The sequence below is a fragment of the Melospiza melodia genome, chromosome 8 (genome assembly GCF_035770615.1).
Source record: "Melospiza melodia melodia isolate bMelMel2 chromosome 8, bMelMel2.pri, whole genome shotgun sequence".
In the NCBI taxonomy this organism is placed as follows: Eukaryota; Metazoa; Chordata; class Aves; order Passeriformes; family Passerellidae; genus Melospiza; species Melospiza melodia.
In genome coordinates, this window is record NC_086201.1 from 17522501 (window position 1) to 17537202 (window position 14702).

At 40.1% G+C, this 14702-nt stretch overlaps 1 protein-coding gene across 3 annotated transcripts in view; it reads right to left on the reverse strand.

The window, feature by feature from the left end:
* FIGN (fidgetin, microtubule severing factor) overlaps positions 1–14702 on the reverse strand; it is a 105106-nt gene that overhangs the window by 3384 nt on the left and 87020 nt on the right. For all 3 annotated transcript variants that reach the window (XM_063162006.1, XM_063162005.1, XM_063162004.1), the window contains one exon: positions 1–6244. This exon is cut by the window's left edge and continues 3384 nt beyond it. In XM_063162006.1, the coding sequence (XP_063018076.1) occupies positions 3996–6236 (2241 nt within the window). In that variant the 5' untranslated portion in view covers positions 6237–6244 and the 3' untranslated portion in view covers positions 1–3995. The remainder of the gene's footprint in view (positions 6245–14702) is intronic.

A 14702-nucleotide genomic window follows, 5' to 3' on the forward strand; every position in this document is an offset into this window, starting at 1 on the left:
TATGTATTTTAGTCAGATGGTTGATTTTTCCCTTGGTAGGTTTGTAATGCTCAAGAAAACATTTTGCCCATCTATCTGCATTTGAGTAGAACGCAGACTGACTAATAGATAAATAATCCATGTGAAAGTAAGTAGCCTTAAAGTAAACTGCCTTCACATTCCATTGATCAGCTCAGTCAGCAAACTTTTCTATATTGTCACTAATGTTCTAAATATTTTGAAGAGAAACATGCCAGAAGTACAGAGTATTTCCATTTCTGTTGCACATAAGGTCATTATGAACTCCTCCTTGAATTGATATTGATCCTTCAGCTTGCAGGAATATTCTTCCAATTTAGTTTATTTTTGTTGCTATAGGAATTGTTACTGAAGGTAAAAAGGAAGAAAAGGAGCTGATGCAGAATGGAACCCACACATAAGAACATGACGTAAAGCATCTGCAGTGATAGCCTGACACAGCAGATGCTTTTTAACCATTTCAGGTTCCTTAAAATTCAGGGTTGCGCCAGTGGCAGAAAGCCCCAGCCAACCAATCGGACATTTCTGTGGCAGGGGCCTCCAGCTTTGTCCAACTGTAAAGGACAACAAACAGTTTTCTACCATGGAAATGTCTAAGACCAGCAAATATTTCATCCTGAAAACACCATTAAATCATATTTTGTCTCTCTTCTCAAAACCAATCCTACCCTTTGGAGCCCGCTCAAGTTCAGGATCATGCTTCAGCCTTCCTGGACGCTCTTTGACTAGAGGGCTGCTGAGAAGGGTGAAGGACCAGCAGCCTGCCAAAACCTGCTCACTAGGGAAAAAACAGGGGCTGAATGTGGGGGAGAAGGAAGGAAAGCAATAAGAAGGACAGGACACAGCAGGGAATTTAGCCAGCTCAGGCCTGAATTCCATCAAAGGACTGGCCAAAAACCAGGCTTGAAGAAGGGCTGAGGTACCTCCTGTTAGCAGTTCCTGGCCAACCTCTCACCAAATTCAATAGGCACCCTCCCGAAACTATACCAGGACAGCTGCTGATAAGGAAAGATTTGGCTAACAATCTGGCTCTGTTTTCCTTCCTCCACAGCAGCTGTGATAGAGTGAAGTTTTGCACTTCTGCTGCCCCAAAGCTGAATTGAGACCTGGACAACGTGAGCATGTGTGTGTGGAACCTGCATCTTTCACACCATTTCAGCTTCTGCCTGCTTCTCACTTTGGTTAACATTTGAAAAATCCATTTCCCAGAGTGACTTTTCAAAGAGAATGACTTAAAGCTGGAAGCCAAAGGGACTGTCTATAATTTTGTTTGCTTTTGGTTTTGCTACAGGATAAATAGAGCAGGAAAAAAACACTGTGCGTAGTTTTCATTTTACAAGTTGCAAAAAAATCTGTTAGGAGTATAGTCGGGAGAAAGAGTTTATCAAAACTTATCTGAGCCTTTTAAATGAGCACAGCTCAATAGCAGATATGAAAGGCAATGTCTAGGACAGAAATTGGGTCAGCAATCTGCAACAGTGTACTTGCCAGTGTGATCAGTGTGAACCTACAGCTAATGGGGACATCAGCATCTCCCAAATATGAGGATGGTGGAATGACCGGGGTGAAGAAGCAGTCTGTGGAGGTTTGGGGAAGCAGAAAGACTGGGTCTTAACAAGGATCATAGACTGTAATTGCTGTTGAAAAGAAAAAAAAAAAAAAAAGAAGAAAAGCAGGTGATGTACTTAAGTCTTACTTTCTATATCCTTAATGAAAGGCACTGTTTTAAAAATGGTACTTTTATGCTTAAAACATAACGTTTTAGATAGACAAAATGTTTGCCAGGAATCCATCTTAAATTAGATTTTGGTTTATTTGCTCTGTTTTTAGCATGTTCTATCTAAATATATATATATATATCTTAAAAGAAAAATAAAGAAAGTAATAATCAAGAGTCATAAATTTCCAGCAATATCACAAAATCCCTTGTTAGCCTTCTGAACGCTAAACGTCTCCATTGATTTAACAGAATGGACAAGGTCTGTACAATTTTTGAGAAGACAAACATGACCTAGTAACAGATTGGTATCTCTCTTCTTGGGGCTTTTCAGTGCATTTATTTAATGGTCTTGACGTACATTACTTAGGAGAAACATTAAATGCCAGTGCTTTGCAACAGTTTTGTTACTGTTTTCTAAAAGTAAACAAACAAAAAATACATTCAAAAAAGCAAGGCTGTTTTGTTCATGGGATGGCAGAGGCTTTGGGCAGCTGCAACACACACTGCTCTTGCTCAGAGATATTACCCAACATCAGTCAGCTGTCACCAAAAGAGTTGCACGGAAAGCATTAAAGGATAAAAAGAAAGGGGGGCTGGGTGGGGGAGAACTGAGCAAAATGCCACACATGCCAGCTAGTCTTTCCAGAAGGAAGACACCAGAATATGTATATTTGGGGGAGGAAAAAGGAAGGGGGAAAGAGCACTAACACAGAGAAAAACTTGACTTCAGGGGAAAAAACAGCAGCTCTCTGAAACTTGTTTAGCAGGTTTGCATTCCTAATGTAATCTGACTTGTGTTGATGGTGGTTTTTGCCCTATTCCTTACTTTGCTTTCCAAGAGAAACGTAACAAAACTGAGGTAGAAATAATGGTGGGCACACTCCAGCCTGAAAGATTTCTAATGGATGCTAAATGAAGATTGCATTAAGGACAATGAAGCCATACGTACACAACAAAAACTCAACTTTACAGTTTGGGAAGGGAAGTAAATGTACTTTGAGGGTTCAGTTTTGCTTTGTTATTTGTACTGTTTGTTTGGTCACAGTCTACTGCACTGCTATAAACAGCTCTGCAACCCATAGCTCTGCCAGCAACCTACACTGATTCCACTCCCTACAGCTTCGCCAAAATAGCCTCAAAACTATGACTGGAGCCATGCAACAAAGGCAAGCTGTCACAGCTTAAGGTAATTTGCCTCTCGGAATCCTACCAAATCTTACGTTTGACTGTTTCAGATGCTAACATAAACCAATTAAGTGGCTCTTTCATTCATCTATGCACCTTCTAAAGACTGTATCACCTTATTATCAAGGAGCAATATGCTGAAAACTCTTACAGTTTACCAACAAGAAAAATCATTCTGCTCTGGTTTGATGTGAGAAATTGGCAAAAGAACCATTCCTGAACACTGGGAAACGCTTCTGTTTCTATTTTTAAAAACTGTAAAGCTTCAGTCATATCACACTTTAGTTTTTTTTCCTGGATACATTCAAAGTAATTTTCCTTGCCATATTCCAATTGTTGAGGTAAACATACATATTTAATATAAAGTAACATTGAAGCCTAGCCTATAACTCTCAGCAGTACATAGTGCTTTCAACACATTCCTTTGAGGTACTGTACAAATCACAATCACTTTCCTGAGTTTTTGCAGACAGAACATTAAAAGAAATGAACTGCAGAAATTAAGGTCCAGATTATCATTACCCTGTTTTACCTGTTCTTAGTTTAACACCACAGAACAGACAGGATTGAGGAATACTGTTGCTCTTAGAATAGCAAAAATCTGGCTCTCTGTCGCAACACAACCGTTCATCTCTTTAGTCCAATAATGTTTGAAGTTAAAGCTCTTTATATTAGCACATGCCACCAATGTAATTGTGAGGCAAACAAAAAATAAAGCACCACTTCAGGCACTTGACAGCAACTAAATCTCAAGAACAGCAGAATGGAATCAACACACAGGGTTCATGTCCTTCTGAAATCAACCCACTTGCACCTTGCTCCTTGGTGAGTATTGTCTAGCTTGAACAGAACTGAGCATCAACATGCGCTTTCTGTCATGTGTGGCTTTTTCAGATCAGCAGCTCTTGTTTGATGCACTTTTCCTTCAAGTATACCCTGGCTCTTTAGAGGCAAGGTAAATCGTAGTCTTCCCAGTACCCTTTGCAATTTTAACACTACTGAAAAGGGTTCTCTACCCCTATGTAGCAGATTCTGTGTGTGCCAACATTCATTACTTTTTTTTAAAGTAGCATCACTGACTGCAACCAAACATTTTGTTCCATTCAACGTATGTATCAAGCTCTTTTTGAGATATGCTAGGCTGTATCTTGCAGAAAGCATTTTCAAAGTCTTGATATGTAACTGGCCTCAACTGGCTGGGCATAATGGCTGAAAGGTCTGTGGCTGGCATGGCATGGAGTGGGCCCACCACGGCTTCCTGACACAAGTGAGCCACATCTAGTCCAGAAAAGCCTTCTGTGCGCTGGACAAGCAGTGCAACCTCCTTGTCATTGAGACAGTAATTGTGCTGTGAGAGCAGTTGTACTATTATCTGGTGTCTCGCTGTGCTGTCAGGAAGTGGGATTAAAAGTCGTTTCATGAAGTACCTTCGAAGAGATTCATCAATTTCTTCTGGTTTACTCGTGGCGCAAATTACTACTATTTGGTCCTCAGCAGAAGTCAGTACAGTGTCCAGCTGCATAAGGAACTCGGTTCTCATCCGACTTACTGGACTATGTTCTTCACTCACTTGAGAGGAAAGGAGCATGTCAATGTCACTAACAAAAATCACCGAGGGTTGGCGACACCTTGCCACGAGGAAGGAGGCATGGACAATTTTTTCTCCTTCCCCTAACCACTTTGTGACAAGGCCAGAGCCAGTGATTTTGAAAAACGTGGCCCCCAGCTGACTAGCTATACATCTGCCCATTAATGTTTTGCCTGTTCCCCGAGGTCCAAATAAAAGGATGCTCCGAGGTAGAGCAGTCAGTCCATTGAATGCATCTGACCTCAATACTGGCCATAAAACCTCCTCCTTAATGACGGCCTTTACTAGATCTAGGCCAGCAATGTCGCTCCAGTCCACGGGAGGTCCTTGGTTGATAATCTCATTGGTAACAAGGTCAATGAGGTGTGTGTCAGTATTCTTCAGTTGCTCGTCCACAGAGTGGTTGGATGAGGTAGCTGCACGAAGTCCCGGGCCTTGCATTGGGTGAGGGAGGAGCTGCCTGTGCTCGTCACCGTGCTCATTCATTACTGGGGAGCTATACTTCCCAAACGAGTCACTTGATCTCGAACCCAGTGAGTTTTTAGCAGTACTATAGGATGGGGGTGTTAGAGCCCTACTGGACTGGCTACTGAATTTCCTTTGCTGTTCAGAGGACATTAGCTGCTTCGTTGGCTTAAATGCTAAGGATGATGTTTCAGCACTTCTGTCAAAACCATTCCCTCTGTTTGCATTTGAAATGCTGTTGTCTGGCATTCGATACATTGGACTCTGCGTAGATCTCTGTTGGCCATAGCTGTAATTTCCATAACTGGAGTCCATTTCTCCTTGCCCTGCCATGTAGAAAGCTTTCCTTTTGAGAGAGCTGGCTGAACTGTTTGTCAGGGCAGACGGCGCAATTGGCGTCAGACCGTGGCCCTGGTAGGAGTAGCTGGGGACAGTGGTTGGGGGCAGAGGGGTTGGAGCAGGGATTCCAGAAGGCAGGTAAGCTGAGGGTGGCGGGGCACCCCCAGGGCTGTACCCAGGGCCAACAGCAGTTTGAGGAGGATAACTGGCGGAAGGGTAGCTGTAACTGGAGAGATTGGAGGTCCCGTTGTAGCCAGGGACGAGGGCTGGTGGTGGTGGCGGTGGTGGGGGCTGTAAAAGTCCCGAGCTGTGCAAGGGGGATGGATGAGGGGATGGAAGTGCAGGTGCTGGCTGGCCGCTGTAACTGGTATGCAAATATGAGCCATTGTATCCTGTGGCATATTCCTGAGATGGGAGCCCTGAATGAAGACTGGGAACGGTGTGACTTCCACAGGTGCTGCTGGAGTAACTGGGTTCAGCCAGGTTACTGGCCACCCCAGGAGAGCTCCCGATGCTGGCTGAGACATCTGCGGGAGGGAGGGCTGCACTTACCCCAGCTTTGCTGGCGGTGATGACATCTGGGACACAGTTCATGGGATACACGCTCTCCGAGTTCAAGGATGGCTGCCAAGGCTCACTCTCATTCTTCCGACCATTCACCAGCCCTGAGGGAGCTTCAGAGTAATTGCTGAGAATGGGTCGCTCGGCCGGGCCTTCCAAAATCCCGGAATACTTTTCTGCATACTTTTTCAGAAGGTTGGAGGCGGTCAGAGCCGAGATGTCGTCGTTGGCCCAGGCGTACTGGTACGTGCGCTGCAGGTGCCCCCGGTAGGCTTCCACCTTGTGGGCTGGGGACCGGGTGGTTGAAGTGATATCGAAGTGCTGTTCTGGCCACTGGGCATGCTCCGGCGTCCACTGCATCTTCAAGCCTAGGGCAGTACGAAACAACAGTTAACACTGACCTCAGCTTTTTCCTTATGTTTTTAAATGAGTTCGCAAACATACAGTCTGTGAACTGCTTCAGCGCTCTGAAATACTGTACCTAACAGCACAAGTCCTTAAGGAGAGAAAAGGTAATGCCCTTAAGAAGTGGTATGGTTGGTTTGTTACAGGCACATCCACGCATAGACAAATTTTTTGCCAATTCAGTAGGGGGGCAACTTTTTGTTTAAAAAATATAGGTAATGCTGTAGCTCTCAAAGTAATTAAACAAAACTAGGTATATTTTAAACACTCAGAGTGGAGATTTACTGTAAATACACAAGGCATCCAACTGCTCTGTCCTCTTTCATCCCCGTTTCAGTTTTATATTTTAACCAATATAAAAATATGAGACACAGCTGACAGATCACATCTAGGATACCTCTCTTATTTGGTACTGAACACCTAGTTAGCAGAGTATAATGCACCCTGCGCAGAACAATATGACACAGACATAGCAGGTCATTCCATAATCCAACTCTCATCTAAAGTGGTCCACGACAGTTTCAAATCTGCTTCGTGGAGTGCAGCAAAGCAATCTCCCAGGCAGCGCTCTGTCGCTTTCATCACACAAAGCCTACAACTCGGTATGAATTACAACTGGCTCCTTTCTGCCTCTCAGTTCTGTTGTTGAGGGTCTGGAAAAAAAAAAAACAAGCATGACTTGTCTGTCGGTCTCCTTGCTTGCTTTCTCTTCCCCCCCTCTGCTTCACAGCCTCCAGGGTACAAAGAAAGAGGGTTAAAGAAAAAAAAATTGGGGAAAAAAAAAGGATGAAGAAAAAGAAATGAAGCTAAGTCCCTAAAAGTTCTGTAGCTTCCACAGCTAGCTATAAAAAAACCCTGAAACAAACAATACAAAGCCAAAACCAAACGTATAATTACAAAAAAAAAAAAAAGAGAAAATGTAATTTTGAAGCAATTAATCTTTTAATGATGTGATGTGAATTATCCCTCCTCTTTGTAACCCACTGCAATAGGTAAGAGCAATTTACAAGCATTAAGATAACCCCCTCCAACTTGTACCTATGCATGGTTAGACACATTGCTGGGTTTTGTACAGCTGTATCAAATAGACCTCCTTAATCTCTCTCGTATTACCAAAAGTGATTTTTGCAAACAGTCTTGTGCCCTCTGGCACAGATTCCCTGATAAGGAGGAGGCCCAGTCGAAATGAAGCATCTGTGGCACTAGCTCCCCTCTGAATTACTGCAGTCTATTTTGACAGCTTCTACCCCCTCCTGTTTCTCTCCCCAACCCCTTTAGCTCTTCATTGCCTGACTCTGGCATCTGACATGGCCAGCTTAGCCTCGCTGAGCTAAACCTAACACAGCACACAGTTTGGTAACAGAATGGCATGTTTATTCCCTTCTGACTCCCTCTTCCTTGTTTGCAAAACCACTGCACTAGACACTGGAAGTTAATTAGCAGGATGATGCTGTGCTAATTGTGTTAATTTACAAGGTTTTAGTCAAAGAGAATCATGCCAGGGCTGGCACTGCTGTCATGCTTCCGACTTAATGATTAAGAAATACTGAAAACAAGGTGGGAAGGATTGCAGTAATTACACAATAAATGAATAAAGCAACAGATTCATTTGCAATTATATTTTATTGTGGTTGCACTCATTTGCATTTGGATTCTCTTTTTTCTTTTTTGGATTCATGTATTTGCAAATCACCAAATCATTTAAATTTAGGCTGAAAATGGCAAAGTACCTTTAATTGAGCCTTATATTTTAATAGTACAACTAGTCCCACTAGTAAATCTCACTCCCCCTGAGCATGCCATTGATTACTTGTGGATTTTTTTATTCCTAAGCATTCTCTTTCTCTCTCATTTTTCAAACACTTTGACAACTTGATAAAAATGTCTGTTAACAGTTATACAGTTATCCTAGAAAAGTTAATTCAGAGAAGTGCTTTTGACAAATGCAGCTTTGAAACTGAGGTTTTGTCAGATTTATTCCTATCATTTTGCATTAATATAATATTTTTTGCTAATTGTTTTTGATATTTCAACTGTTACCTTTCAGAGGGAGTAAGTATATAACGAAATTGGGAGAAATTATAGAAATAATGTATTTAAATAACTGCACTTAAAAAATGCAATTTTAATGAGAAACTATCAGAAGTTTCCAGAAATCACACTTTGTTAAAATCTGCTGGAAATCTGAAGAATAAATCACCAAGAGCCAATAATTGCCAGTAATCAATATCTGAAATTATTCTAATGTCATGAGAAATACCACAAGTTATTTTAAAACCCAAAATTATTAATGTTCCTGTAACGTAGAACTGCACGACAGCATGCAAGTTCACTGCCCTATTAAAAAAAAAAAAAAGTCAAACAAAAGCAACAAACAAGCAAAACCTATCTGTGTTCTGCCATGTTTTGCTTATAAGGTTACCAAAACACTGAAAGCTTCTGTTACAGAGATGCAGAAAAACTTGAGTAGGTTGATGTTTCACTAGATACTAACGAACAGATGCCATGGGAAAGACTTTGCAAGGAAAGCACTAAAGCAGCAGTGAAACTTTGGAAAAAGAAGTCAAAATAGACATGGATGGAGCAAAGAACCTGACAGGGCTGTATTTGTACTGTAGTTAAAAACAATGTGCCAAAAGCATATTCATTAACTGCTTCTATAAGAAAGCCTATTCAATATAAAGAGATAAAAGAATGCACTGGGTCAGAGCTCAACAACATCACACACTACCTACTCTGTAAGCTTTTCAAAATACCTTTCACAAACACTTTAAAAATTTCATCAGTTGGTCTTTTTTATTTAGAATGGATCATGCGTTTTTAAAATAAAATAATTAAATTTATAGTCACAGTGGGGATGATGTATTTTGATCGTGCAAAAATTCAATTCCTTGAATTTTATTTGTCTAGATTTATTTATTCTCCTTATTATGAAGCTGCAAAAGAATGTCAGAAAATCTAAATTATCTATTATAAGAGGAGGGAAAAAATCACATCATCGGCATTCTTTATTTAGAATAATTGCCAGATAGACCAGTAGTTTCACACTGTCATGCTATCTTTGGATATGCTCACTGAACAATAATTGAAAGTTTATTTATTGATGCATATTAAATACCAGTGCATTTAACAAAGGCTGTAAAGGCAGGATTAGGCTTTGATTAGATAAGCTTAAGAGAACAGGACTGTTCTCATCCCATGAAACATGAGCATTTATTCCAGCACATCGCAATCATTAGTGTTATTTGGAAGCATAGGTTAATAGTTAACCATAAGCATATTTTTTGCATTAGTAAGCAGTGAAGAAATCTGAATTTACATGAAGTCTGCTGGAATGGTCTGGACTGGGGGGCACAAAGAGCCATTTCCTCAATTTGATATTAATTGAAAAAGCAGAAAACTTTCGCTAGGTTTGACTCTATTTGATAATAGTTCACAAATTGTTTGACAAAAGTCAAAGGTGTGATTTGGGAGAAAAAATGAAGCAGCAGCAGCTGTTGTAATTTTTAATTATGCAAACATTCCCCTTCCCTCTGCCCACCCTCAGCCCCAAATTGCTTAATGTTTGTAGCCACTTCCTCTCCATATTTCAAATCGTATTTTATTAACTGCTTTTTGTTTGAGCTGATACATATTTCTGCTTTTTTTTTTTTTTTTTTTTGTTAGGAATCCAAATGCTGATATAAACATCTAAAATCAGGTAAATCAGGGCACATTTAGAGGTTGCATTTTTTTTATTTAATGTAATTTAAACTCTGATATAAACCACAGTGTTGCAGATAGTGTATTTGGTTAATAACTTTCTGAAAATCCAGAAGCAACACAAGGCTGAACGCATTAAAAAACCCCACTTTGCTAACTTAGGAATCCTCTGAACTATCGACATTTTTGAACTGTGCAAAGTGTGCTAGTATGGGCTGTAAAAGGCAAAAGGAAAGGGCTCTGTTCTTTAAGTACAGGTATGTACTTACCAGAGAATTGCTTTTAAGATAAATTTAATACATTTTATAGATAGGCAGTGCAGGCTGTTTTAGCAGTATCTGTTTTTCCTTGTCCTGACAGCCTTGCTATACATTCCTGCTCCATAATTCTTACAGTTGGATCTATTCAGATTACATTTAAAGTAATTATAGTCTACAATTTCATTATGGAATTACTTCAAACTAAGTGTTCAACCATATTTCCCCTTCTAATATTGTGCACTTAGCCTGAAAATGGAAAATCTAATACACAACACTTCATCAGTTGCACATATAATAATTCCATATGGCCAAAAGCCACTTAAATATTCAGTTATATTAATTCAAAGTAAAAATAAACAAAGAAAAAAACCAAATAAAAAGGAAAAATAATTCCAGAGTTATGAAAAACTAACATTGCAATCCAAACATAAAAAGGAACAAGCAACATCCTGTCCAAGAGGGCCTGATCCTGCTGGGAGCTGAGATGACTTTGTGCATACAAAGAACCCCCAGTGCTGGTGCCCTCAGTACCAGGTCAAAACTTCTCATCCCCATACAGGATAATATCTGTCAAAAAAGATAAATAACTAGCCTTTGCTTTCAATTTAAATACAAGGGTTTCTGTCGAAAACAGGCATGGAAACATGGTCCAGAAATAGGACCACACTGGGTAATACCACCACAAAGGATTTACAGTGTCTCAACTCACCAACTTGCCTAGCAACAATGTGCTTTAGAGAAAGGATACTGGGACTTTAGAAAACCTCTCATCTATTCACACCTCTAATAAAATAATCAAACTAAAATTAAATCATATGCAGCTGTGGGTTTCTGAAGATACTGGAAGAGATTGCACTGCACTTCTACAGATGTTGGTGAAAAAAACCTAAATGTCCCAGAGCTGCTGTGCACAAGGCACTAGAATCAAGGCAGTGCACCAACCTTCCCAACCAACTACCAAAGTTTCAGTTTGGATCTGAGGCCTTCAACTGTTCCTTCAACATACCTGAGGCAAAAGAAAATAATTCTTCTCTTCTTGTGGTCTCTCTTTTCCTGCCCCATTCACCCCTGCAGTGCATAGGTCCTACCTAGCACAAATCTGAAGCTTCCTTTGCAAGCATCAGGAGTCAAGCAGGTTCTTAACTTTAGGCCTGTTGTTAAACATGATCTGAGCAAATGCCTAATGCACTGTGGAAAAGGGCTGCACTGCACCAGGGGTGAAAGCAAATGCATGCTTCTGTCAAGTGCCCATAGCAGGCAGCTAGGAGCACACTGCTGCAAGGTAGGAAAACTCCAGAACCACAGCTCCAAGTACCACCAACCATTTTCCCTCTAGACTTGAAAGTGCATGTGAACTTCATCACTTTGGATTGTTTATACAGTTGGCCTAGGACCCCAAAAATTGTCCCTACGCACTGAACTACTACCCTCAGCCCTGTTCCCAGTTATTCAAGACACTGACTATTTCCACAACAGATCATAATGATTTTAGCCAAGGTTTGCTTCTTGTGGACACAAGGAGATTGGCTCTGCCAAAAGACCCACGGACTTGAATACCTGTTTCATTTGGAATGTACCAGTGCGCCTCAGACCCCTTACTCCAGTGCGGACTGAAGGTGTTAGTACCTTGAGGATCAGGCCCTAAAGTCACATTTTAAAGTCTTTCTCAAGTATGAGGCAGAGCTGAATAAATGAGTCATGCTGTAACCGCTGTTCAAGATGTAGGACACACAGCTCCATGGATTTATACTAAATCTGATAATATTTTATAAGACTGTATACTGTCATATGTCCCATAATAATAAAAATTAATTCAAGATAAAACAATTCTTTTACACTCAACTTTTTATTAATAAGCGTAATTTCAGCTGTTTGAAGATAGCGCAACTGATCTCTCTTAATTGGAAACAGGAGGGATTTTGAAGAGTGGATTGAGCTAATTATGTTTTGCAGGAAAAAAAAAAAAAAGGAAAGAAAATGATTCCCACATTTATTTTCTAATTACTCAGTGAAGACCTCTGCTCTAGTCCATGAGGAACTCCTTTGACGTCAAAGGACTCGCTGGGAGGATGAGCCTCCAACTGAGATGCCCAGCTGTACAGTCCCAACTTTGTAAGCTTTTTTCAGTAAGTGGCAGCCACAAACTCACAAAAACAGGCCGGGAAAATGCTCTCAGCATTTTCTTAGTAGGGGTCTGTTCTTCCTCTTATTATATATGCAAGCCCTACACATCAGTGGGAGCACGCTGTTGGCAGGGTATTTACAACATGATTTCCATCTAGCAAGGATAGTGAAAGCATTTGAATTTTTAAAACAAAACACTTAAATCACGAGTAATATTGAGGATCACATATATGTCAACAGCACTTAAAGATGAAAGCGGTAAGAAAAATGCAACATATTTTATGTGAAACTGGAATGGTTAAGAAAGAAATTACAAAATTAAAAACTAATTCCAAACTGATACACCCCAATTATCTAACTTTAATACTGTCAAATGATTATTCTTTTAAAACCACACTTTCACACCTTACAACAGCAAATTGCAATACATCTACAGCAAATGAGTTCTCTTCCCACAAGCCCCCTCCCTGCCATTTACATAACGCAGCCTTTGATAGTCACAAAGACATTTCTGGCTAAACAGCCTTTAGAAGATCCATTAGCTTCAAAGGCCTGAAAAACAGAAATAAGGAGAAGTAATAGTCAAGCAAGCAAAGGGAAACGATGTGCAGAGACGACGCTGGCATATTTTGCCAGCAGAAGCAGGCTGGATCCGGAGGCCAGCCTCGCCGCAGCCGCGGCTGGCGGGGACTGGAGCTATTCCTGGGGCACTCCCGGGACCTCCCTGTCCTCTGCCCACCTCAGAGGCGCTGGTTTCTCTGCAGCAGCAGTCCCTGACACGAAAACAACCTTGCTGGGCAATCACACTGATGCACAATCACCGTGTACCAAACGTTAAACCATTTATGCACGTGCTTTGGAACCCATCTATGTAGAGGATTGGTCATATTTGTGATTAAATGCAGTTTATCTTTGAAATATTTTATTATGTCAGTTTGCCCTCACCATACTAATTTGCTCATAACACTTTTTTAAACCAACTAGAAAACACACTAACAAAAACAGAATTGAATTTCCTTTTAGTTTATTATGATGCTTCCTCTGGCCAGGATTTACATTTTTAAGCTGTTTTTGTCAAGTAGCTCTGAACAGTACCATGCCTTTAAAGGACCTAGCATGCTTTGTCAGTGCCAAATGAATAAGACAATAATAATTTCTGAGAGAATACTCAGAAAAACAATAGCTGTAAACAAATGTAAGCATAATTTACATGAAAAAATTACTTTTTGCAGTCATCCAAACAGACACTTACAGCCATAATGTATATTTAAAAGATATAATACACCACATAATCTGCAATTTATGCCCATATAAACATGATAATCAATATAACTGATGTAGGATAACTAGTACTGTAATTCTGAGAATTAGAATATTCACATGATAAAATATAATAATGAATGAATACAGAGTTTGGTCACTTGACACAAGTATTTATGCATATTTGAAAATGAAAAATATTTTAGACTTGGACTGTGATTGTGCTCCCACTGAAGTGCTTATGTCAAGGCTCAAATAAACCCAACTGAAGCTTTTAGAAATGCAGAAAAATGCATACTCTCTTTTTGGGCAACAAAAATAGCAGAAGTAGCCTTTTATTTGGTTTTTCTTCAAGAAGAGGAGTTTGAGGCACATTTACCTTGAAAGAGCATAACACAAATCCTTAAAGCAGAGCAAACAAAATACCTTCATGCTTTATCGTGTTTCTCACGTAATCAGCTGAAGCAGGTGAAACACAAAACCCTGAACTTGTTTTTTAGCAAGTAAGTGAGAGGCAAAAGGAATAAATTTTCAGCACTAGGGAGCCTGTCATGGAACATTCGGTTCTTGACCTAAAAGCTTCTGGGAAAAAAAACTCCTCTAATATCTGAAAATTCTGATTTTCAAATATTGGATTCTGTTATTTTTCCATTTCTGCTACTAATCATGTTTTAGCAAATCATTTCCTTTTACTCTTTCATTCACCCTTAGAATTATTGCTTTGGTTCCTTGCCACTAATAAAGCTTTTTTAAAACCCTTTTCTCATGTATCGTAAATCCATTAAGACAATTTCCTTCTTAAGCTCACTTCCTTTTGCCAAATGAAGATCATCAGGACATACCACCGTGTCCAAAGGGACAGCAGAGCTAATGAATATGTATGTTTTATGTCACAACAGAGCACTCCCCTTGTTCTGCAGTATCGACCTTCTCTTATGTGAGTAAATAACAGGTGAGCACTTGTGCATGAGGATAAATGGGGTTAAAACTGCTATACAGGGACATACTTTATTTGAAAAAAGTGGGTGCACAATAAATACAGATTTAACTGATGCTGAATTATTTTTATAGTATG